Source organism: Falco punctatus, assembly GCF_963210335.1.
Source record: "Falco punctatus genome assembly, chromosome: 1".
Classification (NCBI taxonomy): Eukaryota; Metazoa; Chordata; class Aves; order Falconiformes; family Falconidae; genus Falco; species Falco punctatus.
Window position 1 is genome coordinate 124,479,293 of NC_137580.1, and position 25,778 is coordinate 124,505,070.

The 25,778-nt window shown below is 47.0% G+C and overlaps 1 protein-coding gene across 2 annotated transcripts in view; it reads right to left on the reverse strand.

The window, feature by feature from the left end:
* The window catches only part of RGS9 (regulator of G protein signaling 9), a 64,077-nt gene that overhangs the window by 37,309 nt on the left and 990 nt on the right, over nucleotides 1-25,778 (reverse strand). For both annotated transcript variants that reach the window (XM_080402395.1, XM_080402396.1), the window contains exons 2-15: nucleotides 20,091-20,187; nucleotides 17,371-17,421; nucleotides 17,107-17,213; nucleotides 16,301-16,352; nucleotides 15,211-15,269; nucleotides 14,742-14,818; nucleotides 12,876-12,957; nucleotides 12,392-12,454; nucleotides 6,163-6,192; nucleotides 5,436-5,497; nucleotides 2,986-3,099; nucleotides 1,880-1,995; nucleotides 1,298-1,385; nucleotides 628-766 (exon numbers count right to left, since the gene is read on the reverse strand). In XM_080402395.1, coding sequence (XP_080258521.1) covers nucleotides 628-766; nucleotides 1,298-1,385; nucleotides 1,880-1,995; nucleotides 2,986-3,099; nucleotides 5,436-5,497; nucleotides 6,163-6,192; nucleotides 12,392-12,454; nucleotides 12,876-12,957; nucleotides 14,742-14,818; nucleotides 15,211-15,269; nucleotides 16,301-16,352; nucleotides 17,107-17,213; nucleotides 17,371-17,421; nucleotides 20,091-20,187 — 1,137 coding nt within the window. The remainder of the gene's footprint in view (nucleotides 1-627; nucleotides 767-1,297; nucleotides 1,386-1,879; nucleotides 1,996-2,985; nucleotides 3,100-5,435; nucleotides 5,498-6,162; nucleotides 6,193-12,391; nucleotides 12,455-12,875; nucleotides 12,958-14,741; nucleotides 14,819-15,210; nucleotides 15,270-16,300; nucleotides 16,353-17,106; nucleotides 17,214-17,370; nucleotides 17,422-20,090; nucleotides 20,188-25,778) is intronic.

Consider the following 25,778-nt stretch of genomic DNA (forward strand, 5'->3'; position numbering starts at 1 on the left):
GCTGCTGCTCTGGCCCATAATACTCCTTCCGGCTAAGTGTATTTTGTTCAGTCATAAGGAGGAGTTACAGGTTATCTGCAGTTACCAGGATCTAATGACAGCCATGACATACTGTATGCTGATAGCAGCCCGCAGTCTGCTGCATCAGTCAAACCTAAAAAAGGGTGTCCATAAACACAACCACAGAAAAATGTGTGAAAAAACTCAGTAAAACTTAAGATGGGTCATGTCTGACTATGCTGTTGGTACAAAACTCATGCAGTTACATCACAATTGCTACTACCTTTCCCATCCACTGCTGAAATCCAGTTGATGTGGCACAGAGTGGTACTAACCGAGTCAAGTTAAAAGATTTGTTCAAGCTTTGAACGAGCTGGTGACCAAGCTGGTATTTTAGAAAGTAGGACTTCCAGCAGACACCTGACCTCCACCACCCTGGGCACAGCTGCCTTAGAGGGAAGAAGCAGCAGCAAAATACAAAGGCCTGAAGCAGTGCTTGCTTAAGTCAGCAAATTCGAAGGATTTTCAAACAAAGGCCACTTGAAAGTGACAGCTGATAGCACACAAAGGCACGGAAAGGCCCAGAGGACTGGAATCCCCTTAAGGCTTTGGAAACAAATAACAAACCTTTTTCATCAGCATGTAAATGTGGGTCTGAGCAGCATCTAAAACATAACGATGAGGGTGCTTGAGGCCTTTGACAGTGATGCCCATTGTTGTGCCATCAATGTTAATCCAGCGCCTTGCTCCCGGAGCCAGGAAGAGCCTGCAACGAGAAGGAATCAACACTGCCATTAACAGCTGGAGAATTCCTGGAGATTCCTGTCTGTGCATGAAAGGAAAAGTCCCTTCAGCTCCCCACTACAATCTGCTGTCCTGATTTTGGGCAGTCAGTCTCCTCTTCAACACTACAACATGTAGTCACTTCCTCTTGCCCTGTTAACACACAATATAAACCAAATCTGAGCCCACTGGAAGCAAAAAGGGCTTCTCCACTCTCCTCGTGGCAGCCCCAAGATATTTGCTGTTCCACACCTCTCAATTACATGCTAAGACCTAAACATAATAGTGGAGAACAGAGAGGAAAAGTAACTATATAACAAAACAGTACTTAGGCTTTCATCTTCAAAAGTTCATTTCCTACATAGGGACACTGGACAGTCACATTTGACGAGAGCTTACAAAGAAAAGTCTCAGGAATAAATAATGCGGAGAATGACAACGTGTGGAAGAAGGTTATGGAATTCATGTACAAAGAGCTTAAGAAATCAAGAAATTTTGCAATCATCACACTCACTTGTAAATCTCTTCTGCTTTTTCTTTGACCTTGGATTGGTCTCCATACTTGAGATCCTCACAGGCTTCCCAGAAACTCAGATTCTCTCCTGCGTAACAGGGATGCAGTCAGCAGAGAGCGAGACTGAGAAAAACACAATCCCATTTATTAACTCCTAAACTGAATGTATTTGACTCAGTGCCTTGGTCCTGATTCAGTCTCTGCAATTCTTACAACCACCTTGAAAATCCCCTTGGGACTGAAGGAGGAATACAGCTTTCCCCTGCTCTCTGCTCGTTGACACCTAAGCGAGCTTGCGAATTCAGGCAGTTGCAGCTCGCCTGGGAGCAATCCCCACACGCGGGGAGTGCCCTGGGCTGTATTTTGTGCCCTGTGCCACTAGATGGTATTGCATGCACTGGCTGCAAAGCCATCGCCTCCAAAGTCACTTCTACAGCCTTTACTGTGTGACTTTGTCATCGTCTCGGCTCACAGCACCTACTGCAAAGGCATGGATTTCCACCACTGCTCTGTCTCAGCTCAGCTGTGCAGCGTCCTGCTCTGTGGCGTAGGCAGGGAGAAAGACAGACACAGCAGACCCACCGCTGAACTCCTTCTTCAGGAACACCTGGAAGTTCTGCCGACCTTTCGGGTCTCGTATCAGCTCATTGAAATTGAAGGCCCATCGCTCCACACGCATTCTGGTGGGGACTTCCACTCTGCACAGGTTGAAAACAAACAGCATGGCCAGTTTCATGTCGCCCACTTAATTGGCAGATTAATTAAAACCAAAATGCCCTTTGCTGGAATGCCAAGGGACTTCTCAGCACTATCCTGTTTTCCAGAATGCTGTAATGAGCTCCTGAAGTCAGCCCCCACTAAGTAAGCCATAATTAAACAACTTGGTACACAGTGGGATGAGGATTTAGCTCAGATTTACGCTGCTCTTGCAATGACAGCCCAGCTTTGCTGCAGGTTTCGCTCAGTTCTGTTCTGGAGGAGGCACTGATTGCTGCCCAAAGCTTTGCTTCTTATAACGGCATTCTGTGAAAGTATCCTTTGGGGCTGTCTAATGGGATACCATCAGTCTAACAGGATTGCCAGTCTCAAATGAGAACCAGTAATATGTTGTAAGCTTCAAGCCCAGAGATGCCACTGTATAATTAGCAAACACTATCTGAATGGAAATCCAAGGGAGACCTCAGAGAAAGGATGGACTCCCAGTATGTGCCTCCAGCCCAAACTCTCTCCTGGGGTGTGTGCAAAGACCAAGGGCCAGTAGTTGAACCTAGAATTGCTACACCATTGGCAGCACCTAATTTAGCAATGTTAATGCTAAACCAAGGGCTACACCTGAGTGTAACTGGTCATATTCCATTCCTGTGCTAGGAAAAGCGGACTAGACTCACGCAAGGGGAGCATTAGACCCACTCAGCAGGGGCTGAGCGCATACTTCCATCATGAGTTTAGGAATTTCTGTCATGTTAAAGCAGGCTCCACTTGAAGAAGATAACGCTGGAAGTTCAGCACGGAGTATTCCCAAGAGACAGTCTCTTTAGCATGGCCAAGCTATGTCAGAAAGGGAATTGCTTCCCTACTTATGATCAGAGACTAGATATCACACTGAAATCAGCGGTTCCCTTTTCTGATTTCTATCAGCATAAAGGCCAGTGTAAACCACAAGCTGACAAAAGCATACAAATACATACAGTTTTGAGTTGAGATCCCAGAACTCAGTGTCATCTGTTACCCAGGGGTTGCTGGGGAGACATCCAGACAGGATAGGATCATTGGAGAGAAACTGCTCAGAGTACTTCACAAGCCTGCAAGCAAATCCAACAAAATCAAAATACTAATTTGCAGGCAGAATTGCAGCCAGCCCCACTACAACCAAATAAGTGGTTGCACCAACCATAGATAGGTATCTTCAGAGGCGCAGCCCTATCAGCACAGGGACCTGCAGTGTAGCCCCTGCCTTACTAGAAAAATTGATTCATTAGCTCAGTTCATCTTTTCCATTTCCCAAACAATAATCTCCTGGTTGTCTTTCAAAGCAGTCATTTTGTCAGTTCAAGTGCAGGTATACACAAGACTCTCTTCCATCACCTCCTTTTGCCTCTTCATTTCAAGGAAAGTGGGACTAAACCCCCAAATGCCTTCTGCCTCCTTCTCCAGGCCTGATCCTGTGCCGTGCTATGCCACACATTACAGAGAGGAAAGTGCCAGAGAAAAGGAAAGCAAGTGCTGTATTTGTTGAGGGTGGGTTCTCCACAGCCTTCCCATGGGGTGTGGGAGAGCCCAGGGAGCTGCAGGAGAGGTGAGGGAGCGCTGAGGGCACATCCAGGCTTCTCCTTTCCTCTGCTCACCTACCGCACAGCTCATTCCTCTGCAAATGACTCTGAGGGCTTGGCATGAAGCAAAAATGTCTCTATCCTAGCAGGAACCAGACAAACACTTCTACCTTCTAAGTTGGCCAGACTCGTAATTACAACGGATTTCACTAACGTCCTGGAATTTTAGATTTCTCCTCCCTTTTTCATTCTTGAAAAAAATCATCTGGTTTCTGCATTTAAAATTCCTTCCAGGCCAAACTGCTTTCATGTGCTCAAAGCTTGGAGCGCACTGTCCAAGGGCCCGTTGCTAACAGGCACCTTGGCACACATCCTGCAATTATCCAATGCTACTGCACAAAGCATACCATAGGTTTGGCACAGAAGTCCTCGATCCTATCTTCTCACTGGAAATGCCAAGGCATTCAGCACCTGCATAATTCGCTCCAATCCATATATTTTAATCAGGCTACAAATCTAAACCTGTCAACTCAAGTAACATTGCTCTGTCCTTTTAATGATTAGTGCCTCGCAGCTCCTCCTAAATCAATGGAATGCTCTGGTGCATGCATACTATCTAGTTGCTGCTCACATCCTCATCAATAATAATTTGATTTGGACCCAATCCTGCAGCTGAGATTCAAATTTCCTGAGGATTTTTTTTCATCTAGGTGATAGGCATTATCAGAATATCAGATAGGCATATCAGAAGACTAGAACTAATGAATGAAAAGCTCCATTGCCAAACAGTTTAGTACCAAAAAAATTCCTGAAGGCAGCCAGGTGTCCCCAGCTCCAGTTCAGAGTTTGGAAAACTGAGGCAGGAGAGTTTTAAGTGACCTGGGAGTCAGTGACAGATGAAATGAGCAGAACTGCTGAGAACCACAACTTGCAAGGCGCCAGAAGACAGCAGTGCTTCCCAGACTCTTCCTCCAATTTCATTCATCCTCGACTGCCTTCTCCCAGGGAACAGGCTGAACATCTAGTTTATCTTAGATTTGATATGAATCTCTGGGTGGCAATGACTATGTAAAACAGATAGGGACTGCACCTCTAGGCAACTGGCCAGCACTTAAGATTCCAGGTAAGAAATGCCTGTGGCAAACACACTAATGGCTAATGCTAGGACTGGGAGCTTTGCACTTAATTGGCTTCATTAAGAAACTGATCAGGAAATACTCCCACTGAGAAGAGGAATTGCTAATTAATTGCTTGGATGTTCATGGAGAGGCATGTGTTCCTTCCTAACACAGAATAACCAGAGATCTCCCCAGCTCTGCTGCCTTCTGGTGAGCATCACTATGTGAACAAGAACACACACAGGGGCTGAATCCAGCGCAGCAGGCTGGGGACCAGGGATGGGAAGATCAGTCTGTCTCCGCCGGTTACTCATCCCTCACAGGAACAAGCACAGGACAGACACACTGCTGCATCCTCACAAGGCAGCCTCCACGCAGCTGCTTTTCCAAACTACAGAAATATACCAAGTTCCAGGCATCATGGTCCAGCCCTGACCAGTCTGAACATCTCTTGATTTCATAGGGCATCTCAACCAAGAGGCTGGTGCTGCTCTGCAGACATTCACAGCAATCCTCTCCTTAGCTCCAAGGGAGCCTCTTCGTCATGACTGGGACTCTGATCCCTCCTCTGCCTTGCGCCTCCTGGCCCAGGCAATGGCACAGCCCGAACAGCACAAACAACACTGCGTGTGGCCACCACATCGATTCCCCTGACTGAGTCACCAGCTGCTGGAGAAGATAACTTCATCATCTCATGAGATAAGCACTGAAGACTAATTAACATGTGGACAGAAGGAAATCAGGACTTACCCTTGGAGAGAGACAGAAGATTTCACTCTGGACTTCATGATGGCCTGCTGATAGTACATGATCTGAGAGGGATCAGACACGTCCGCAGTTAGGAGCATGGAGGTGTGAAGACAAGGCCACCTCTATCTGAACCTCAGACATGCCCTCTCCCAGGTACTGAGGCTACCTACAACAGGGACTGCTTCTTCCCTAATTCTTGGATGTCCAAGGAATCACAGGATCCCTAAACTGTTTTAGTAAAATGGCTGTTTTCACTGAGTTTATTGCAAATGCCAGAAGAGCATTTTGCAATGTGCAAGTGATTAAAAAGCACTCTCCATGCTATATAAAAATTGCATAATACCTACCATTCTAGGCAGCTACAAATGCTCTGGATAATTTAGCATATAATTATCATTGATCCTTGGCTGTCTCTACACTGGCGCCACTTGATGCATCTCCTGTGATTTCCCCACCACTAATTTTGATCTATTGGATTTTGCTGTCCTTGCTTGAGCCTTCCCGTCACTGGGAGAGCTGCTGGCTGCCTGCAGCGGGAGGTGCAGAGGCAGGAAATGTCCTGAAAGCACATTGACCAAAAGCTCCATTGAACAGAGACTCCGCCAGCCAAACCCAGGCATTTTTAAAACAGCTCATCCCCTGCAAAGGGGGGTTTCAGCCTCCATACAACACTGATGTAACCAATACATACGGGAGGAACACAAGTGAGGGAAGGACCACCACTTACCTCTCTTCTATAAACGTCCATAGTTTTTTTCTGTAAAATAAAGAACAAAAATCATTAAATTGGGACGAGTGCTTTAACTCGCCTTTTTTGAGATGTGAAAACACAGTTGCAGGGCTGCCGTTGTGCAGTGCTCTCCAATTAATTCTCATTACAATTAAAATCAAACACGGCAGCTCAGCTAATCAGGGTATCATCAAAGCTAAGAGCATCCACACACCGTAAATCGTTCCATTAGCCATATTTACTGTTAATCGTTCCATTAGCCATATTTGCTGTTTAGCATCGCTTCTTCCATCACAGGCTGCCTGTATGCCTTCAATTAAGGGGTTATTCTAATGGAGCTAAAATAGATTCATTTACGAGACACAGATTAGATCATTCAATATTAGCTAAAGGAGACAGGAACCAACACATTGCAAAATATAAACACCACAATTAAAAGCCTCAGAAGCAGTATCTGCTGTGCAAAGGGTGTTTACGTTGTGATTTGAATAACTCAGACTATGTTACATGCCATCCACAAATGAACAAGCAATTGAAGGGAAGAAATTAACTGCAGGGTGTTTATTCACACAGCTTCCTTTGAAGCACAGTTACTTTGTGTGAAATAAACTTGAGGAGGCAGAAGGAAAGACAGGCTAAGTCAGGGATGCTCCCAGCAAGGCTTTAAAGGCTTATTGCAGTGTTTCAGCTCTTCACCTCCCATTTCAGCCAACAAGATCTGCATCCCAGAATTATTCTTCCAAAGTAACCCTGTGGCAGACACAGGTCTGCCGAGTGCCCTGGTGAAGCACACTTTGCGAGTGATGAGGGATGAAGCATTTGGTGTCGAATGCCGCAGGCAGCTTGCTTCTCCCATCTTCTCACCAGTGAGCCTGCACCCTGAGCTACCCCTGTTCTGGGAAAGGCAAGATGCTCTCCCAGGGCTGCTTTGCGAGGGGACCATCGCGGGGACACTGGTACAGATCTGCTTTGGCATTTTAACTATCGTCATCAGTCCTGCTCAGGAAGGAGAGACTATTCTCTATATGGAAGAAAAATATGCCTATTTTTCTGAAACATGGTTGGTTTCGAGAAGGCACACTTACGATTTCAGCAGCAGGAGCCAGATATGCAGCAGATCAGCCAGTCTGTACAGCACTACCATGAAGCCAGCCCATCTGATCCCAACACCAACCTAGCCTGGCCAGCGTAGTACTAACAGAAAACCTCACTGTGGCATTGCAAGGGGACAAAGCTTTGTCTGCTGGAAATACCATGACCAGCTCTGAATGACTGCGGTGCACACAATCTCAGCAGGGAAAAACAGGAAAACAAACAGTAGCTGCACCAGCTGCAACGCTCTGCTGGCCACATACAAGGAACTGCATGTGAGGGGGTAAGGGCTGACACATCAAGGGGGAGAAAAAACTCTTGGACAGCAGGATCATTGGTCACAGGGCTGTACAGCTTCCCTTGCTGATTCAAAGGCTCCTGGGACATCTTATAAAATGACAGCAGACACATGGACTAAGGAAGAGCTTTTCACCCTTGTCGGCTCTTAGCTGCACCCCTGATGCCAGGCCACCTTCCACACAGACACCATTTCTTCCCCCCATTTCTACAGTATCATCATTGTTTCAGATAAGACTGTAGAAACAGAAGGAAAAAAAAAAAACAACAAAAATCACCTGCTGGCACAGAGAAATTTGCTGCATTTACTGTCCTAGAAGTGTCCTCTTTAGAGAACTTTGTTTCTGTTTCAGGCCAGCTATTTCCTGCACAATAGGAGTTCCCTGCCTCCTTGGGGAACCCAAGATACAAAACAGGCCCCATCAGATTTACAAGTGCTGGTTGAACTGTTTCATTTGATGGAATTTACGTGTGGCTAGGGCATTTACTTTAGGAAAATCAACACATTAAAATCATTAGATGGTTTGAAAAGGCCCCTCATTTCTTCCTCCGTTTTGGCAAGTGGGTGCCTCGGACAGGCCTGGTGCAGCAGGGTGAGGAAAGGTGGATGCTGGCACAGTGGCTTGAAGGCAGTTCACGTGGTAGTAAAGTTGTGTTATCTTCTACAGGGTTCTTAGAGGCAGGCAGCACATCACACACACACAAGACAAACAGCTGGTGGGAAAAAGAAAAAGAACACAGTAAATTAAATGTTATATAGAGCAAGAAAAATGCCATCACAACAGAAAAATTCTATGTGGGTGAGTAAAAATCAAACTTAATGCCACATCTGCAAACAAGGAAAGATTTTTTTTTTTTTTTTTAAAGTGCATCCTACAACAAGGATCCCCTCCTGCCTCAGCCTCAGCATGCAAGTCAGCCCTCTGGATAGTTGGTCCTGGGAAAATCAGGGAGGCTTTGGTGGGGGTGGTCCACAGAGGGCAGGGGATTTGCCAAGGCTTACACAGAAAAGGGGACTATGGCATGAGAAGGGCTGAGCATCACTGAGTAGTGGCACACACTGAACTGGGGTAGAATCAAAGGGGAGCCCAGCACCAAACATCCTACTGAGGGGTGCAAATGCTGGCTGTGCTCAGCTCTTTCCAGTTCTCAAATCCACAGTAACCGGGAAAGATCTCAGCTGTTTCACGCCACAGCTGAACATCATTTCATTTCCCTTTCTCCCATGGTGCTCCTGTGACCAGTTGCCAATTTAGCTGCTAGTACAAGGGACCCTGAATACCCTCTGTGCCCTATGAGCACTGCCACTTGCCCCCCCATCCTATCCATCCTTACCCCCTGCTACTGACAGCAGCAACACCAAAGCGTCCTGTACCCTCCACCCACCCTCCCTTCTTTGGAAGGAAATAACATTTGGAACAAAAGAGTCATTTCTTATAATGAGATTAATTTTGCAATGCCCTTAACAAGTGACTTATCGCAATTACCACGGATAAGCTCCCCAGCCCTGCAGGCTTCAAATCAAAGTGGCAATTAGTAAAAGACCTCAGCCTGTCTCAGGCAAGTGCTGCGTGCTGTTCAACATCCTCCTCCCTGCAACATACAGCAGCACTCGGACACCCTGCACAGCCTCGTCACACCCCACTGCCACCAGCTGAGCACTCCCCATGCATGCAGGCAGCGGCTGCAAAGCCGAGCTGGGAGCCAGCCAGGACCTGCTCAAGAGCCCCGTGTCCAGAGCTGATCCACATGGCTGAAGCAACCAGCTCCTACAAAAGTTGGGACATCTGCTAATTTCCAGACAACCGTTCACACGGACCTCCTCCGCTCTCAGTGTGGGTCTTCCTGACCACATCGTGGAGATAATAAGTCATTACGTTTTCGCCTGTCTGGCCACCATTCTGTGTTTACAGAGGTCGTCAACAGGTGGACAACAGCTTTTGTGTGTACGTCCAGGTGGAGCTCGGAGTGAAGAACAAGGACAGGCCACTGTCATCCAGGTCTCATTTTGGACTCGGGCACTGCATATCACACCTGCACTCTGCCCCGAATGCCGCAGTGCTCCCTGTCCGTGCCCACAGCTCAGCATGCTGCAAGGATTAGCCTGGGGACCCTGCACAGAGCACCAGCCACTGACCACGGGACAGTGCCAGCACAGCTCAGCCTCCTCTGCAGGTCACTTTACTGCAAAAACCTGTGGGTACTGCCTCTCTGACACTGCAGTGGCAAACAGCACTCGGGCATGCACACAGCTCTCTTTCTGTGCACATGAGCACCTCTCCTCTGCTGCGCATGTGGGCCTTTCCCTACACACAGCCAGCTGAGAGCCCTGCACACCAGAGGAAAATTCTGCATCTAGTATAAGATCATCTCAACATGCATCTCCACTGTGCTAGTGCTTCCAGCGCAACAGCTAGAAATCAAATTTGTAACAGTTCATATACCCAGTTTCGTTCAAATTGCTGGTTGTCCCCATCTATCCGCTTCTGACCCTGTTATTTCCAAAGATGTGATGGATGCAGCAGAAGGTAGGTGTTTATCTGGCAGCCAAACTGACAGAGACTTATGAAATTAAAGGCCAGCAACGACTACGAAGATCTGTGGCTGATTTGTTGCGTATAAGAAGCCAGGGCATTTCATTCAGTAGTCCCGGAATACAGTGCGGTGATACCTGACTAAGCTAAGGCATCTTTCAGAAATACTGGTTACAGGAGGCAAAAGCTGAGTGTGTACCCGCAGGCACGGACACGGCCTCTGGCAGTTGCCTGGTAACTCTCTAAGCAGCGAGGCTCAACCAGGAGCCTGAGACCTGGGGTAACAAAAGGCTAAAGCATCCCTTAATTAGCTGTCCAATGAATGGCTACTTCTGCCTTACTCCTCCTGCCCAGCTACAACTTCTAACTCATTATAACCCGAGGGATGCCCATGGGTCAATAATAAAAGTCCCCTTCAAAGGAGTGCGAGCACCTGTTTAACCCCAGAGGACATTATCAGTTAGGGAGGGAGCAGCCCACCAGAAGGTCTGAGGCAAGCGAAAGACAGATGTTCATGCCAATACCAGCTTCAAATAAGTCATTCTGAAGTCAGAAATTAATTAAGACCAGGAATATTTTCCTTCTCAGCTTTCAAGATAAAGACAACTAATTGGCCAACAAAGCGAGGCTGGATTGAGCGGGAACAGAGACACAAATCAAATAAATGGGTGCTGGATTCATGCACTCAGTTTCTTCTCCCATTGTTTCACCTATGTCAGAGCCAGAGGCTGGGCCCACAGAAAACATCAATAAAACTCTGCACTGCCTTCAGCAGGGGGAAGATACAGCCCACAAAGCACAGTCAGCTCAGCATTTACCAGCAGAGCTTGGCCCACCTTTTCTGCTTGCCAAAGGCTGTTGAGCCACAGGTGTTTGTGAAAGCAGCCTGCAGAAATAAAATTTTTAAAGAGCTGCTAGTCCAAAGGTGGCTTATGTGGACTTTTGGCTGTCTCATGTATTGTCAATCACTCGTTCAAAAGCAAAAAAAGGAGCAAGAACCTTCTATCTTCAGCTCAGCCTCCAGAGAGGAGGCATGGCTCAGGGACCAGCTTAAAGGAGAAAGGCAGTGAAGTCACCCCAAAACTGGTGTCCTTTGGCTCATGCCCTCTTTGGAGCCCCTGCTAACAGGGGGAACTGGCCATCTCCTTATGTCCCGGATGGGAACTGAACAGAGATTCCTCACTCACTTCCTCTGTGCTACCAAGCACCTGGCAGATGGCTACGGGCTTTCAGACCGTTTGCAAACCTAAAATCTCCTTCCATGTCAGCTGTAAAACTGTGGGCGAGAAGTTGGCTAACTCCTCTCTTCTATCCCTCTCTCTTTCCACCACTCCTTTTCTCTTACACACAAAACACATACAAAAAAGGCTTTCGGCAGCTGCTACTTAGAGCAAGAAAAAATAAAATACACCCCAACCCTACATTTTGCTCTTTTTCAGTCTCTATAGCAACAGAATGCAGTTGGCCAAAGCAATTATTCTGCTTCTGGCTGTTGAGATGTTTAAAAGCTGTTACAAAAATGAGAAGTTGTGGGAATACAGTGAGTGTGATCGCAGTAACATTTGCATTTAATTGCTGAGAGAGACTTTGACTTTGCTTCCAAATGAACACCGTTAAGTGCACAAATACAGGATCACTTAAAAGGACTGATGGAGAAAGAGAAGAGCAGCTCCAGCTCCTCATCCACTGACTGCATTTGTCCTACAGTAGCCTCTGAATCAGTCCCACCCAGTTACAGCCTCCATGGTCTCAGTTCATCAATTCTGTCTCCTTACGGTCTAGCTACACAATATGCATCTTTATGTAACGTTTTGTGTCTCCTATCCACCACACCAACTTCTCCATCTTCTTGCCACACGTTACCCTTTTGCAGGTATTCTGTCATTGTAATTTAAACCTGGATCTTTCCACTGATCCATTACACCCCAGAGCCCCACACAGTTCATTCAGCACTAATAAGAAGGCAGCAACGAGCATCTGGAGATAGAGAATTCCTTAATTCAGCTTCACCAGCAAAGAAAGCATGTTCTGTAGCCAAGTACTCACACTAACTGGTGTGGCAAGAAAGCTGACTAAGTATTTTCAATCCAAGAGGAGCTGCCAAAGCTTATTTTGAGGCCCCCACTCCCCAGATAATGAGTCTGCTTCAACCCCTGGCCTGTTCGGCTGTCACAGCTGAGCTGACTCACTCGGCCTGCGGTGCCCAAAAAACAACAATCCCAGGGACCCTGTCTGGGTCCTCCCAAACAAATTCAGTAGGTGTGAAAAAAAGATACAAAACAAAACTGTCTCACCTGGTTTACCTTATTTTCATTGGGATCCGTTACGCGGTCTAATCCATACTCTAGGACATCTAGCATGCCGGGCTGTTACAAACAAGAAACACCAACAGCTTTGTAACTCATTTGTTGTAAAGTCTGTGATTCGTGCAAATGCATGAGGAGACCCCTGAGCCCCAAAGGGCTCCTGGGCAGCAGTGCCCTGGGGGAGCTCTGCCTGCTGAATCTGGGAACACCCCGCTCTGAGCACAGGTGCTGCAGCCAGACCTCCCTCCCTTTGAGAGCACCTCTTTGGAGCCCCTGCTGACACCTTTGAGAGCAACCAAGAAAGGTGGTGTGGATCCAGGGCAGGCCTGGGCTGGCCCCTTCCCTGACGAGAAGCGACAGGAGGCACAGCCTGACGGCCATGCCCACAGCCGTCCTCTTGGTGTGCAGGAGTTTGTCCCAGCTGGCTGCAGGGAGGGCATCGCTAAGGCACTAAAGCCACACACTGTCATCCTCTACTTACAGGAGTTCGGTTCACAAGCCAGTAGGCTCTCTCCTGGCAGTCCAGGGCATACCTGTCCGCCTTCTTCCGCTCCTTCCCTGCCCTGCAAAGCCAAGAACAGGATTTGATTCTACCAGGGGAATTCATTCGTTTTACTCTCCTAAAACCAGTGGGATGAGAAAGGAGGCACACCTCCAGTCTCCCCTGCCCCACGGGTCCCAGCCTGACTACGTGATGCTCTGATGCAGCCTCCTGACCACATCTTACCCCAGCTAATTCTGGACTGCAGATCATGCTGTTCACATGGCCACACATGACTGTAGCTTTTGAGAAATCATCATCTTCCTGAGCTCAGCTGGGAGCAGACACATCCTCTTTTGATCAGACAGACAGCCCTTTGGTAGTTTTATAACAACAGCCTGCTACTTGTGGTCACTTCTGCTGCCTCATACTTATCCATCTGCAATGTCCTGAGGCAGTATCTGAGGACTGCCATGCAGAGGTACATCCTTGGACACGTCTCACCTCTGTCTCACAGTAAAGGAGGGCGCTTCTCACAGAAATGATTTGGAAATGGTACCAAGCAGTGTTCCCAGGCACTAAAACCGAAATCACCTCTTTATTAAATGGAAGAGGCACTAGCATGGTTTGGGCTTGGACCAACTAATCCTTTCCCAGAAAAGTCCTAAGCACAGTTTGGGATTTAGCATGGGCAAAGGAGCATTCCCAAAAGGCTGTTTGCATGTGGCCACCCTGCTGTGGTTAACAGGGTGGATGCAGGCTGTTCTGCACCAGTCTGCCCCAGCACCATCATCAAACAGCCTCAGACGTGTTTAATTTACTAGTTCAGACAGTCTCAGTATCTAACTTTAAAAATGCATTTGGCATCCCTTAGCCAAAGTCTGACCTCCATTTACAAGAACAACAGTCTTGTGTTTAATGAGACAGTTATCTGATGAGCTGTATTCTGATGACTTGGCTACCATCCCAGTGAAGACAGAAACGCTGCTGAACAGCAGAGGCAGTGCCTGCCATGCTGGGAGGTAAAAAAAGGTAAAAGAAATCACCAGAAGTAGGAAAGATCCTATCTACAAAGGAGTAATCCCATCTCACATTCACTAAACTTTCCTGGGAATTTAAAGGATTCTGCTTCTAAAAATCAAATAATTTTGGCTGGGTGCCTAAGTATGCACTTCAGAGTTTTCTCCAGAAGTCTCTGCTGGGAACATTTATGGCTTCTTGATTCAGGCCATTCAGTTCAGCTGTGAGACATGTGCAAGTAATAATTGAACCAGACCAATAACAGGTCCTAAGCCCAGTAGCGTGATCCACAAATGCTCATGGACAGCCCTGAGATAAAAGAAGCCGCCTCTAATGAGGGCTTGCACGCTGCAGCATCAGACTCTGGCTTCTTCAGGGTGTCGCATGAGGTGCAAAAATCAAAACCTCCCCTTGCACACTTACGCATGTGCAAAAACCATTTGCAAAGAGGCATGCGACTGTGTCAGCAGGGAAGGCACCCACCCCCGCCTGTGCTCTCACAAACCACACCGATTGCACATCTTTGGTGGACAAACACCAGGTATAGAGAGAAACTCAGGTGCAGTGGGTGAGGGTGAGGCTTTGCAAATGGGCATCCAGTCATTTGGAAACATCTGAACTCCTTCAGTCACAGCTTGTGAAGTGAACCAAGTTTCCTTGTTATATGAAAAAAACCCAAGCTGACCAAGGCAGGTTTGTTTCACGATCTTGATGGGCACTTGCAAGTTACTTTAAAGCTGTAGTTTATGTTTTAAAACTGTAATTTAACTGTGTACCAAGACAGTGACACTCTGCCTACTCATACCCTCCCCAATGATGCAAATAAGGGAACACAAGTCAACTCACTTATACTGCTCCTTGGCCTGCATAATAACAAAATCCCACTTGTAGTTTATTTTTTGATTGAGCATGTTGTAATGTTCCTGGAATAAAAATAAAAAAGCAGTTAGTGTGAAAATTCTGGACAAGGCACTCCCATGCTAGGGTTTTCTTGACTCTCCATAGCTCAACTAGGCCAGGCTGGCAACCAAGCCAAGAAATCTGGATTGTTCTGAACGTAATTACAGGAATTGCAACAGTTCAAAAATACCACTGCAAGGAGAGCAATTACCCCTGCTAAAATTATCATTGACTTCAGAGTATTTTCCTGTACTGGCCACTTTTTCACTTCCAAAATTTTGGCTTTTGACACTGCTGGAGTAATATTTCATGCAGTTGAAGAGGTAATTTTTTGCCATGCTCCATTCATTTGCAACAGAGGGCTAAAGCTGTAGCAAATGAGGGGCTTGCAATGGAACAAGGGCAACATCTTTACCTTTTCATATTCTTCTAAAATCCCTTTCCTCTTAATGTTCTTCTTTGCTAAGTAAATTGCTGTGGAGGGAGAAGCAAATAAGCTTTCAGTTACACTCAGATCAACAAATCAAGAATAATTAAAAATTTACCCACATGGCAAACACAGAAATCTTTGTCTTCTACAATATCTCCCCAGGCATGAGCTCCAAGCTCACTGAAGAAAAATGAACTTGGTGGCTTCGCTTTGTCACTGATGCTTCACAAGCCAGTGCCCAGGCTGGGAACAGCCACGCAGAATGGGCAGCACATGCCTTCTGCCAGCAGTCACTCCTCCTTTGGGAACTCCGCCAGGGTTTCACAGGTCAAAGGATACTGGACCAAATCTTTAGGACGCTGAGGTTCTTCACAGTTTGACCTCCAAGTTTTCTGAACATAGGCTAATGTTTTGCTCAAAGTTCTATTAAAAACATTCCAATCTAAAACGGGCTTTTTTATTTCCCCAGAAGATATACAGCATAATGTAGATAAAAGCCACAGAAGACACTCTTGGTATAAACAAATCAGTCTGTGAACTGCACAGCCCACAGGAGCAAATTCATGACCAGTCCTATAATAAAAAGCACTATAAAGGCAACAAAAAATTGATATGGAAAGAGACATCAGGAAATACTGGAAGCCACTGTGCATTATGTAAAGAAAGTACCATCTCTGAGTGCAGGGCTTCATCCAAATCTACAGGAAGACAGTCTTGGGCTCAGATCCAGGAATACACTTAACTACTCAGGGAAATCTAACCTTGTGTTTAAAGACTTCCCTACCCAGCAGGGTATTTCAGATGAGTTCCAGTCTGATGGATCTTAGTGGAACATAAGAGAAGCTTAAGCACTTTCTCTCACCAAGGCCACCACAAAGTGGTCACATCCAGAGTATTCCCTCAGTTCAGCATTACTGAGAATTACTCACAAAATACTACGAAAGAAAATGCAAGGGCTGGTCATCGCATGTGGACACAACACAAAGAGATGAACAGCAAACACAGTGCAGGACTGTATGCAAACACACACGGGGTTGCACTACACCTCCTAAACACGCACAACGCTACCACTTACCATAGTCTGTGTCATCAGCAGGCCAGCTCTGCACAGGCCAGAAATAGGGGGTCTGCAGAAAAACAACCCTTTTGTTAGTGTACAATAGCCTCGAACTCATGCCAAAAGGCATGCAAGCACCATGCACGCTGGAGGGAGAGGAAAATTCTCCTCTGCTATACTCAGAGCCTCAGCTCCTTAGCTGTGTGTCAGCTTGCACAGTGGTGCGGGCCAGTTACAGCAGGAGAACTGAGGTCAGGAGACTGCCAAATCAAATCCACTCCTGCTCTGCAGTCGGTTAACATGGCCAACCTTTCACTGCTGCCTGAGCATTCAGACTGAGATGCTGGAGCCTGATTTGGCATAGTGCGGGAACCAGACTCCTCTTTCAAAGTACCAACAAGGGTACCCTCATTTCCCATCGTAGTGGAAACAGTCCAACCACAAACCTTGATAACATCCCATTATTACTGTGCCTTTTGTATATTCATTATTCAGTCTCCCCAAATCATTCTATTTTCAACCAGCGACTCCATTTGCTACTTTAAGACCTGGAAGGCACACACATTTGGAACAAAGCACAGCTATTTTGAAGTTGAACAAAGTACAACAATTTAGTTTCCCTATAAACTGTAATATGACACATGGGACTGGAGGAACTGGCCTGAGGCTTCTCTGTGGATCCCTTCCTCCTGCACGCTGAACTACTAGCACGGCTAGACAGCATAGCCTCCATGACTACAGCTCCTGGGCAACTGCCCCAGATGCCTGTTCTAAAAACTAGTGCTGAACTCCCTCTCAGTGGATTTAAAGAAGATGTAACTCACTTGAAACCTGTACAGGCTGCCATCTGTCTTAAGGGTGAGATTCTTTGGCTCCTGAAGAGGGTAGATGTATCCATATTTGACAAACAGGTCCCCCAGGTGCAGTGCCTCTGAAAATGGAGAAGGCAAACATTCTGAGTGCACCAAAACACTGCAAAGGTGAGCTGCTACTCGGGACAGAATTCATCTAAGAGGTTTTGTCTATGGAGACCCTAAAGTTTTACAACTCTAATCTGAAAAAGCCTCAGTTTTTACATTTCTACCCACCTTCCTGAGTGATCTGCAAGTGTTGGAGAATCCACTGCAATATATCATTACCTGTAAAGCAAAGAAAATGTCAGGTGCTTGAAATCAGGCGTGTGCCCAAATCCATGGGCAAAACCAAGACCTCTCCAGTCCTCACCCCTCACTGTGCTCTGGATCACACCGAGCGCAAAGACCCCTTCTTGCAAATGTGCTTTCAAATGCACCACACAAGAGAAACAGAGATAAAATGCACTGCCAGTACCTCACTGGCCATGCTGTCGTTCCAGCTTCCTCCTGACCAAGCAGGCATCAGTCCCTGGCAGAGTGAGCCTGAGGCAGGCAGCAACCTCAGCATGGCACAGCGTGAGAACGCAGAAGCACATGCGGCCTGAGCAACACTTAAACCCTCATAACTGGTTTAGAAAGGACTTAAGCAATGCAACAGCTTCCACAGCCAGGGAAGGGGAAGTGCCCCTTGTTTTGCACCATCTTGTCTTGAAAGATTCACTGCAAAGTATCTCCAGATTCACACAGCACAGTCCCGTCTCAGTTTTAGTAAGAGACGAGTGACTGGTCCCCTCGAGTCCTTTTAAGAGTCACAGCTTCCCTGAGTCTCAGATCCAAGCTGTAGTTGTAGTAGTAACAGCACATTTCAAAGGGAAACAAGATTTCTACATTCACAAAACACTTCACCCCTCCCAGTTCTTTTGTTGGAGTGTGACCAGCCATAGTCAGCATAAACCTCCAGCAGTTTTAGTTTTATGTTCCGAGGGGAAAATCTCATGAACCTCCTTCCACCTAAACAGCACAAAAATGCACTCATTCCCTGATCAATTATTGGTCTTTTCCTCCTAGGATTGCAGATTGAGGTGTTGACCTTTCTTGACATTGCAGTGATGACTTAACTTTCTAATAGGGGCTCAGAGCTCTTATCCTACTGCCTGCTTCCTGAAATAGATGAAATTAAAGGATTATCTCATCATTCATTTCTAGACAGCTCTCTCGGTAAGCATTTTCCCCCAAAGGTACACATTTAACATGGAGGTTTATTTGCCTTTTCTGTTGTGAGCCATTTTACTGACACTGAATTTAACTAGTTAGCTTCCTGCATGTGAAGAGCCAAGCTCTCTTCAGTGGGTCTGTGTCCACTGCTCTGACATCTTCACCATTCCCTCAATAAACACAAATCAGTCTCTTTTGCAACATGCAGAAGCCAATCAATATATATGCAACTTGTACAGCACGAAAAATATCATGGTTCAGGGAGTGATGACCGTCATGCAAGAAGACTGCAACTCACTTGCCTATCAGAAGTTGACTAAAATTTCTGACATGCAAGAGGGAACTTGTAGCAGTTTTGGGGAATGAACCAAAAATAAAGCAGACAGCATGCAAAGAGGATGAGTGTCAATGGACATCCTCTCTCCACACCATCTAGCCATGGACTTTTGGGAAGTGGTATTTTACATTGGTCAGACATCAAGAGAAGTACTTGTTCCCCCTGCACTTAATCTAGGTGGCACGTTATCTTCAGTACAGGAAAATCTTTTCTGCAGCGCTGCCTTAACTATTTACTAACAGCTAGGGGGGGCAAGGCCAGCTCCTTTGCAGATAGATGCAAAGCACCCCACCAAATTCAGCTGCAGAATAGCTGTGTAAGCTGGGATATGGTTTGTACTGTAATGCATGGAGGGTGCTGCTGAGAATGAGCTTCAGATGTCATTGAAGTTCTCCTTACCCTTTTTCACTGACTGACTGTGCCCATGGGCAAGTGACTTCATCTCAGTGCCTCTGCTTTCTGATTAGAAAAGAAGAAAAAAAAATGGGGCAAACAACACACAGGGCCTACCGGGCTTTGCAAACACAGCCGGGAAAAATTAATCTATTTGGCTAAGTTGTCTCCTGAGTTGCCTGAAGCAAGCTCACTGGTTTCAGCAGGAGGTTTTGTTCTGAATTTCAAAGGGCTGCAGAAAGACCAAAGCAGGAGGGGGAAACTCTGGTACAGTATGTGTGAATATTTATAACGGAGGATCCTTCACAAGAGCTTTTGTGGAGGCTTGGAGAAGAGGGAAGCAGAGGTACTGATAGTGCCCCGTGAAAGGAGCTAGCAGGCACAAAGGAGACTGCGATAAGAGCTGCCTGTAACGCTGTACGTGACACAGCACAGCTCCCCATCTGTTTCTCCTTCAGCCTGCTTGAAGGAGGAAAAGTTGTCACTTAGAGGCAGAGAAGTGGGCTGAATATTTGTTCTTTTCCTGCGTACTGAAGAAAAATTATTATTAGCAGAAAACATTAAAGTGAGACTAATTGTTTATGGCTCATTTCTGAAGTACCATCTTTCAGTCAGACGCCAGGCTGCCCGTTTTAATCAGATTTTAACATTTATCTTTACTTGCGATCTAGCCTCACTAGGACTATGACAGATCTGGAGGCTGAAGCACCTACTCACCTCTATGCTAAGAGGAGGTCACTTGAGTTAAACTGACATGAGACAGCTAAAAGCACGTGATTATCAGTCACAGTGTCTCTCATTCAAAGAGCTAGGACTGAAAAGAGACACAAGTGAGAATGAGATAAAGGGCGTAGGTACATCTCAAAGGATGCACAGCAAATATTTATTGGGCATACAGGCTCCAGTATGCAGCCAGGCAGTAGTAACCCCAGGGTGGCCATGGCGTCCACACACAGTTTTCTTTTATGAACTTCCTTGGCCCAGTCCCTTCCCTCAGTGAAGCTCTTACCTGCCACAGCATGTGGGATGCTCGTGATCATCACCCTTTGTGTCTGCATCTTGATGCCTGTGTCTGGATTTTGCATCTCCATCATAAGTGCTTCGATCTGCAAAGCATGACAGGGATGGGACGTATTACAGGAGCGGACAGGAGGGAGCCCCAGGACCACCACAGCTCTGGGCAGCATCCCAGAGGAGCGTGCAGTGGTGCCACAGGAATGAACCTCCTCTTGCCATTAGAGATGCCACCTCTAAACGACGTGAGCTCTCACAATGACTCACAGCGTCACTCCTTCCTACAGAAGACACTCACACAGCCAGGGTTAGCAGAAGAGGGACAGGATGTAACCACTCCATGACAGCTGAGATTAAAAAAAAAAAATCCAAACAAAAAACAAGAAAACAAATAAAGTCTCTACTAACCATAAATGTTCTTCTCTGGCTCAGTGGGCTGTTTGTTGGGGCAATAAGAAAGAAAAAAGGGGAGGAAATAAAACCTGTGTTTCTTTTACACAAATATCCCAGATGTGTACAGACTTGTAGATATTGCACCACGCACCAAGCAAATAAGCAATATTTTGGCTGGAGACCAAACAGCAAAGGTTCTGTCTCTGGTCTGCAGATAATAACCAGACAGGACTTTAGAAGAGCAACAGGAAAAGCACACCACTTTGCTCCAGCACTGAGCAAGAAGCTCAGTCCCCAGGGGAGATAAGAACGGCTCGTCCTTAGAGAAAGCACAGCCACCACCAGAGCCAAGGCTCTAAGAAGCTGGCCAAGGACCGGTTACAGCAGGGACCAGAATTCACATGTGGGAAAGCAGACTGCAAACGCAGAAACAGAGCCCAGCTATAGGAAGGAGGTGTACAAGGGACTCTGGCTGTTCCTGTGGACGGCTGCACTCACCCACCTTGGGTTCTTAGCCCCACCTGTGGGCAGCAAAGCTCAGTCCCTCCAGGGACATGGCAGAGACACACCACCAGGAGCAACTCACCCTCCTATCTGGCAGCATCTCCTGCCTTTGAGCCCTGAGGGATGCTGATAACTTGTTTTTAACAGATCATGTTAAAGAGGACAGAGTCTCACCCTCAGGGCCAGACTTCTTTTATTTCTGGTTCCCAATTATCTTTTTTTTTTTTAAGATGAAGATTTTAAAACATATTTTCCTCCTCTTATATTTGACTTCCTACTAGCATCATCCCAGAAGCACAACAGCCTCCTGCTTCACTTGGGATCCTCTGCTCGGATGGGTGGAGCTGGAGCACGCACCTCATCTCCTCATTTTAAATTATCTGAGTATCGCAACAGCATTGGCTTTGTGAATAATGCTCTTCTCTTTGTCTTCCGCTTCCAGAGATATTAAATCAAAACTGGTCCAATAGGACCAATTTGGTCTCTCCACACATTCATTTTGGGTGAGGCTGTAGCTTTTTAACTAGGATTAGAGGATTTAACGAGTGTGACTTGATGACACTCATGCATAATGAAGGGTATTGTCTTCACAGGCACCACAGTGACTTTGGTCCTAAGTCTTGCCAAGTTCAGTGAGAATTTAAGCCTGTAGTGACAGGATGCACTCTGGGCTTGACAGTAAAAATGGATTTTCAACGGTTTATAAAGCCAGTGTCAAATTAATACTAAAATGGAGAAGCCTGGTATTATTTCACACTAATATTTGTAAAAATACTTACATAAAATATATTAAAATAGAAAAACACAACCAAAGCAATGGAATATGAAGACTTTTTTAGACATTTTAACTGAACCCCCAATTTCAGCCTCAGCAAGTTCAGAGTTGGGCACGGAGAGATGCCCGTGTAGCTGTGTGAGATGAGGTGGGGCAGGATGGCCCAGCAGGCAGGGCACTAATTTAGGAAACTCAGATTCAGTTCCCTCTAAGCAAACATTGGTATCTTGGGGAAGTCACTTACTCTCTCCGTAGAGGCATGGCTGCTCCATGGACAGCACTTTTTCAGCATCAGGGATACTGGGGGGAACACAGCACCGCTCATCACCACCGTGCTGCAGTACTACGACCACCAGGCAGGTACCACCAGGCACAAGCAAGTTCCCTGCAAGCAGTACAGCACACCCTGCCCCAGCAAGGGGCTGCTGTTTGCTCCCCAGTGGGCTCAAGAGATGGGTCTTTACCAGCCAAGAATGAGGAATTGACTCAGAAACCCACACCGCCTCCCAGCACAGTGTGTTCCCTTTCTTCAACCAGCGAAGAGCTCCAGACTCTTGTGTTCATACCCTGCCGGGCTTCCACTCATCATTGGAGAAATATTAAATAGAAATATTAAAAAGAAACAAGTGAGATGAGCCAGGGAGCTGCTGTTGGGGGGTGCCTACTTCTCTGGCTGCAAACCATGCACTTTGCTGATCAAAACTCAGCCTGTCTCCTCCTCTTCTCCTAAGGGAACACTGCTGATTAGGAGTTGCTATCAACACCAGGCTGCCGGCAAGAGGCCAGGAGGGCTGGTTAAAATACAGTGGGAACATTTACTTGCTTTGCTAAGGGCTCTAACACATTTTGTCACGCTTTCAGCCAGGGAAACGCTGTCTGGTTTGAATTTCGTAGAGCCAGAAGCCACTTCCTGACTCTGGTTGATGGGTGGAGATGCACGCAGAGGTAAGTATCAGCAGGAGGACTGCTAAAAGAGTCAGGCTCTAGGCTGAGCTCACCTCAAGCACAGAGCCACCATGAGGCATGAGCCCACTGAGGTCTCCCTTCACATCAGCTAGACTCTGCACGGAGATGACCTCACCCCAAAAGACACAGAGGAGACAACAGGAAAACTGTTTGCTCCCCATCTGATTGCAAGAAGTTACCAGTTCACTGAGAGCACAGCAAAACTCAAACTTGCAAATGATAACAAAAAACATCACCACGTTTCAGAAGCACATGGGAAGCCTCAGGGCGGGTGAGGGTCCTCTCTGCAAATGATCAGCTATTGATGGGGTACCCATGGCTCTGGAAGAAGAGGATGGATCCAGCACAGATGCTCTCCCATGGGAGGGAGCAGTGGGGGCAGACGACCGCTGATGTGTTGCTTGGGTAAGTTACCCTGGGTGCATCTCTCTGAGCTGTACCCTTTGGGGACCCATCAGCTCCCGAGGGTCAGAGCATCCACATCACAGAAGTGTCAGGCTCCGGGTGCTGAGACTCTGCCATGCAACAGCAAAACACTTCCAAGGTGAGAAGTTCAGCCCCTTTCAGCATCAAGTCAGAGGCATCTTTGCTTCAGATGTAAGAAAGACAAATTTTTCCAGCAGGCTCCAGCTCACAGCACACACCTCATGCTATGTTTAAAATCTGCTGCTTTCTCCATCGCAAGTATTTGCCCAGTTCTAGCCCTGCTCACTGCCTGGTACTGTTTGCAAAGGTCATCCCTCCCTGCTCTGATTTCTGAGGTAGTGATCTTGGAAATCTTCATCACGACTCTGGTCTCAGAAGGCTAATTCAATTGTTTTCTAGGTCTACAACTAACAATCCTGCTTTGCACATGCATGGATGATTGGAAAAAAGAAGAAATTAAAAAAAAAAATCAATAGTTAACCACCTAAAATTTCCTGCTTTTTTTTACCAAAGTACAGTCCTGTGGGGCCAAGCACGCTGCCTTTCATCAGGGCTGCTTGCAGCATGTCATGCTCAGTGCAGTGCTCCACAGAAACGCATAGCACCAGCATCTCCCTGCCTGGGATGGGGAAAGGGAGGATGGGATGAGCCTCAGCCTGGCCTCAGGCTCAGCTTTAGCCACATCCAGGGCCTCACTCAGAGAGCAGGAGTCTGATTGATAGCTCCTTCCAGCAAAAGCACAATTCAGATGCTCGCACACCTCAAGAAATGCCCAGGCAGATGAGGGCCAGCAGCTGCTGGAGAGTCTAAGCCTGAAGAATCGAAGCCAGGCTGGAGAAGACTCCAGCCATGCTGCAGACCTCAGGCTGGTCCTTCCCCGGTTGCAGCACTGCCTCAGGAAGAGCCATTAGGAACCAGAGTAAGGAGGAGGCAGAGAAGAAAGGCGGGTGGCATCCATCAGACCTACCCACAAGGTATGAGTCACAATGCAGCTCATGTAGCACAGCAAGGAAAAATACACAGCCCAGCAGCCGCTGGAGAGCACAGCCCTGCCCGGCGCTGTCTCCTGCTTTCCCAGCTCATGCCCAGTGGAGGCCAGACCCTGGCTGCTGGGGGGTGCAGAGGTACCAAGAAATCGAGCTGATTCAAGCTCTCCCAGCATCTGGCCAAGCGCATACAGCCAAAATGCATTTCAGAGGCTTCCTCCCCGTCCCGACAGACTTTTGTGCCAATATTCTCCCTGCCAAGGCAGTTTAGGAGGGAAAAAAAATAGAATAAAACAACCTAAGTTTTAGTCATGAGTATTTCATGGCCTAGCAGGCACTGCAGAGCCTCAGAGGAGGCTCTCCAATTCCCCCATGGTTTAGCCATGAAGACCAAGCTCTACATCCAGTCCAAGTCATGCAAGAGCAGCATCACAGCACGTACACAGCACTGCCCACCACCCCTAAAGCTACCCCCTTTCTTCTCCCCCTGTCCGAGGGCAGGATTGCTGCAGTCGCAAGCTGCTTGCTGGAGAACCAGCGCATGGAGATGAATCACAGCTGCAAAGGCAGAACAAGGCCAGCAGCCTGACAGCACGGCAGGAATCCCTTCGTGTGGCTGGAGCAAACCCAAGGTTACAGCATATGTGCCAGCTGGTGGCAAAGCTTGAGCACAGACTTAAGCAATTAAGAAAGCTTCTCTAGGATTTTAGCTCCTCACAGATCTAAGCCTGCAAAGGTACTTGTTGGATGCATGCTGAGCATCCTCAGCTCCCACCACACGGGCAACCAGTAAAGGTGCTCAGTATTTCAGCTCTGAGGACATGGCTGGCTGCATACAGACCACAATGCCATGTAACAGCCCAGGCTCCATACACAGCTTCGGAAAAAAACAGAGGAGGAATGAAGGCAGCGATGAGAGCCAAAGCCCTTCTGCTGACCATCTGGGAGCTTCTCTTCCTAGTGCTAACAGGTCTTAGACTTGCAAAGCACTAGAACTACTCAAACCCTCTTGCTGCTCACAGTGTGAGAGGTGCGTGCTCTGTAACAGCAATACACTGCATTTTAACGGATCTTCCCACCTGAGGAACTCTGAGCACTTTGCAAAGACTGCTATGCTCCTAGGAAGCAGCTAAAGCACAGCTGCTGGTGGTTGTTTTCTCAAAGAACACAGCTTCTCTTCTGCACCCCCGCATCCAACTCCATGGAGTATTACTCAGTGCAGAATTTGGCCCAGATTATTTCCTCTGGCAGGGCTCCCCAGCCAAATTTACCTTGAAAGACACAGAACCAAAGAAAATACCTTCTTTACTTCCTCCAGTATTAAAAAATACGGTGCTTGTATTGCCAAGCTTGTACCTTAGCACGGAATAGCCTCACATTCCCTCCTTTTTCCCCTCGGAATCCTCCTTAGGTCGTGGGTGTTGTAGGAGAGCTAAGTGCAACTCAAACAGCAACTGGCTGGCTGCATTTGTCACTGGAAATTCAGTTAATTCCTCTCAACAAGATAAGCCACAGGCAGGAGAGGTGTGTGGGAGAAAAGACTCTGCTTTTTAAAATCTGCAGATACCAGTTATACTAGAGCTGGCTACACTTTTGAATGAATGCTATAAAAAAAAAGAACACCAAATGCTTT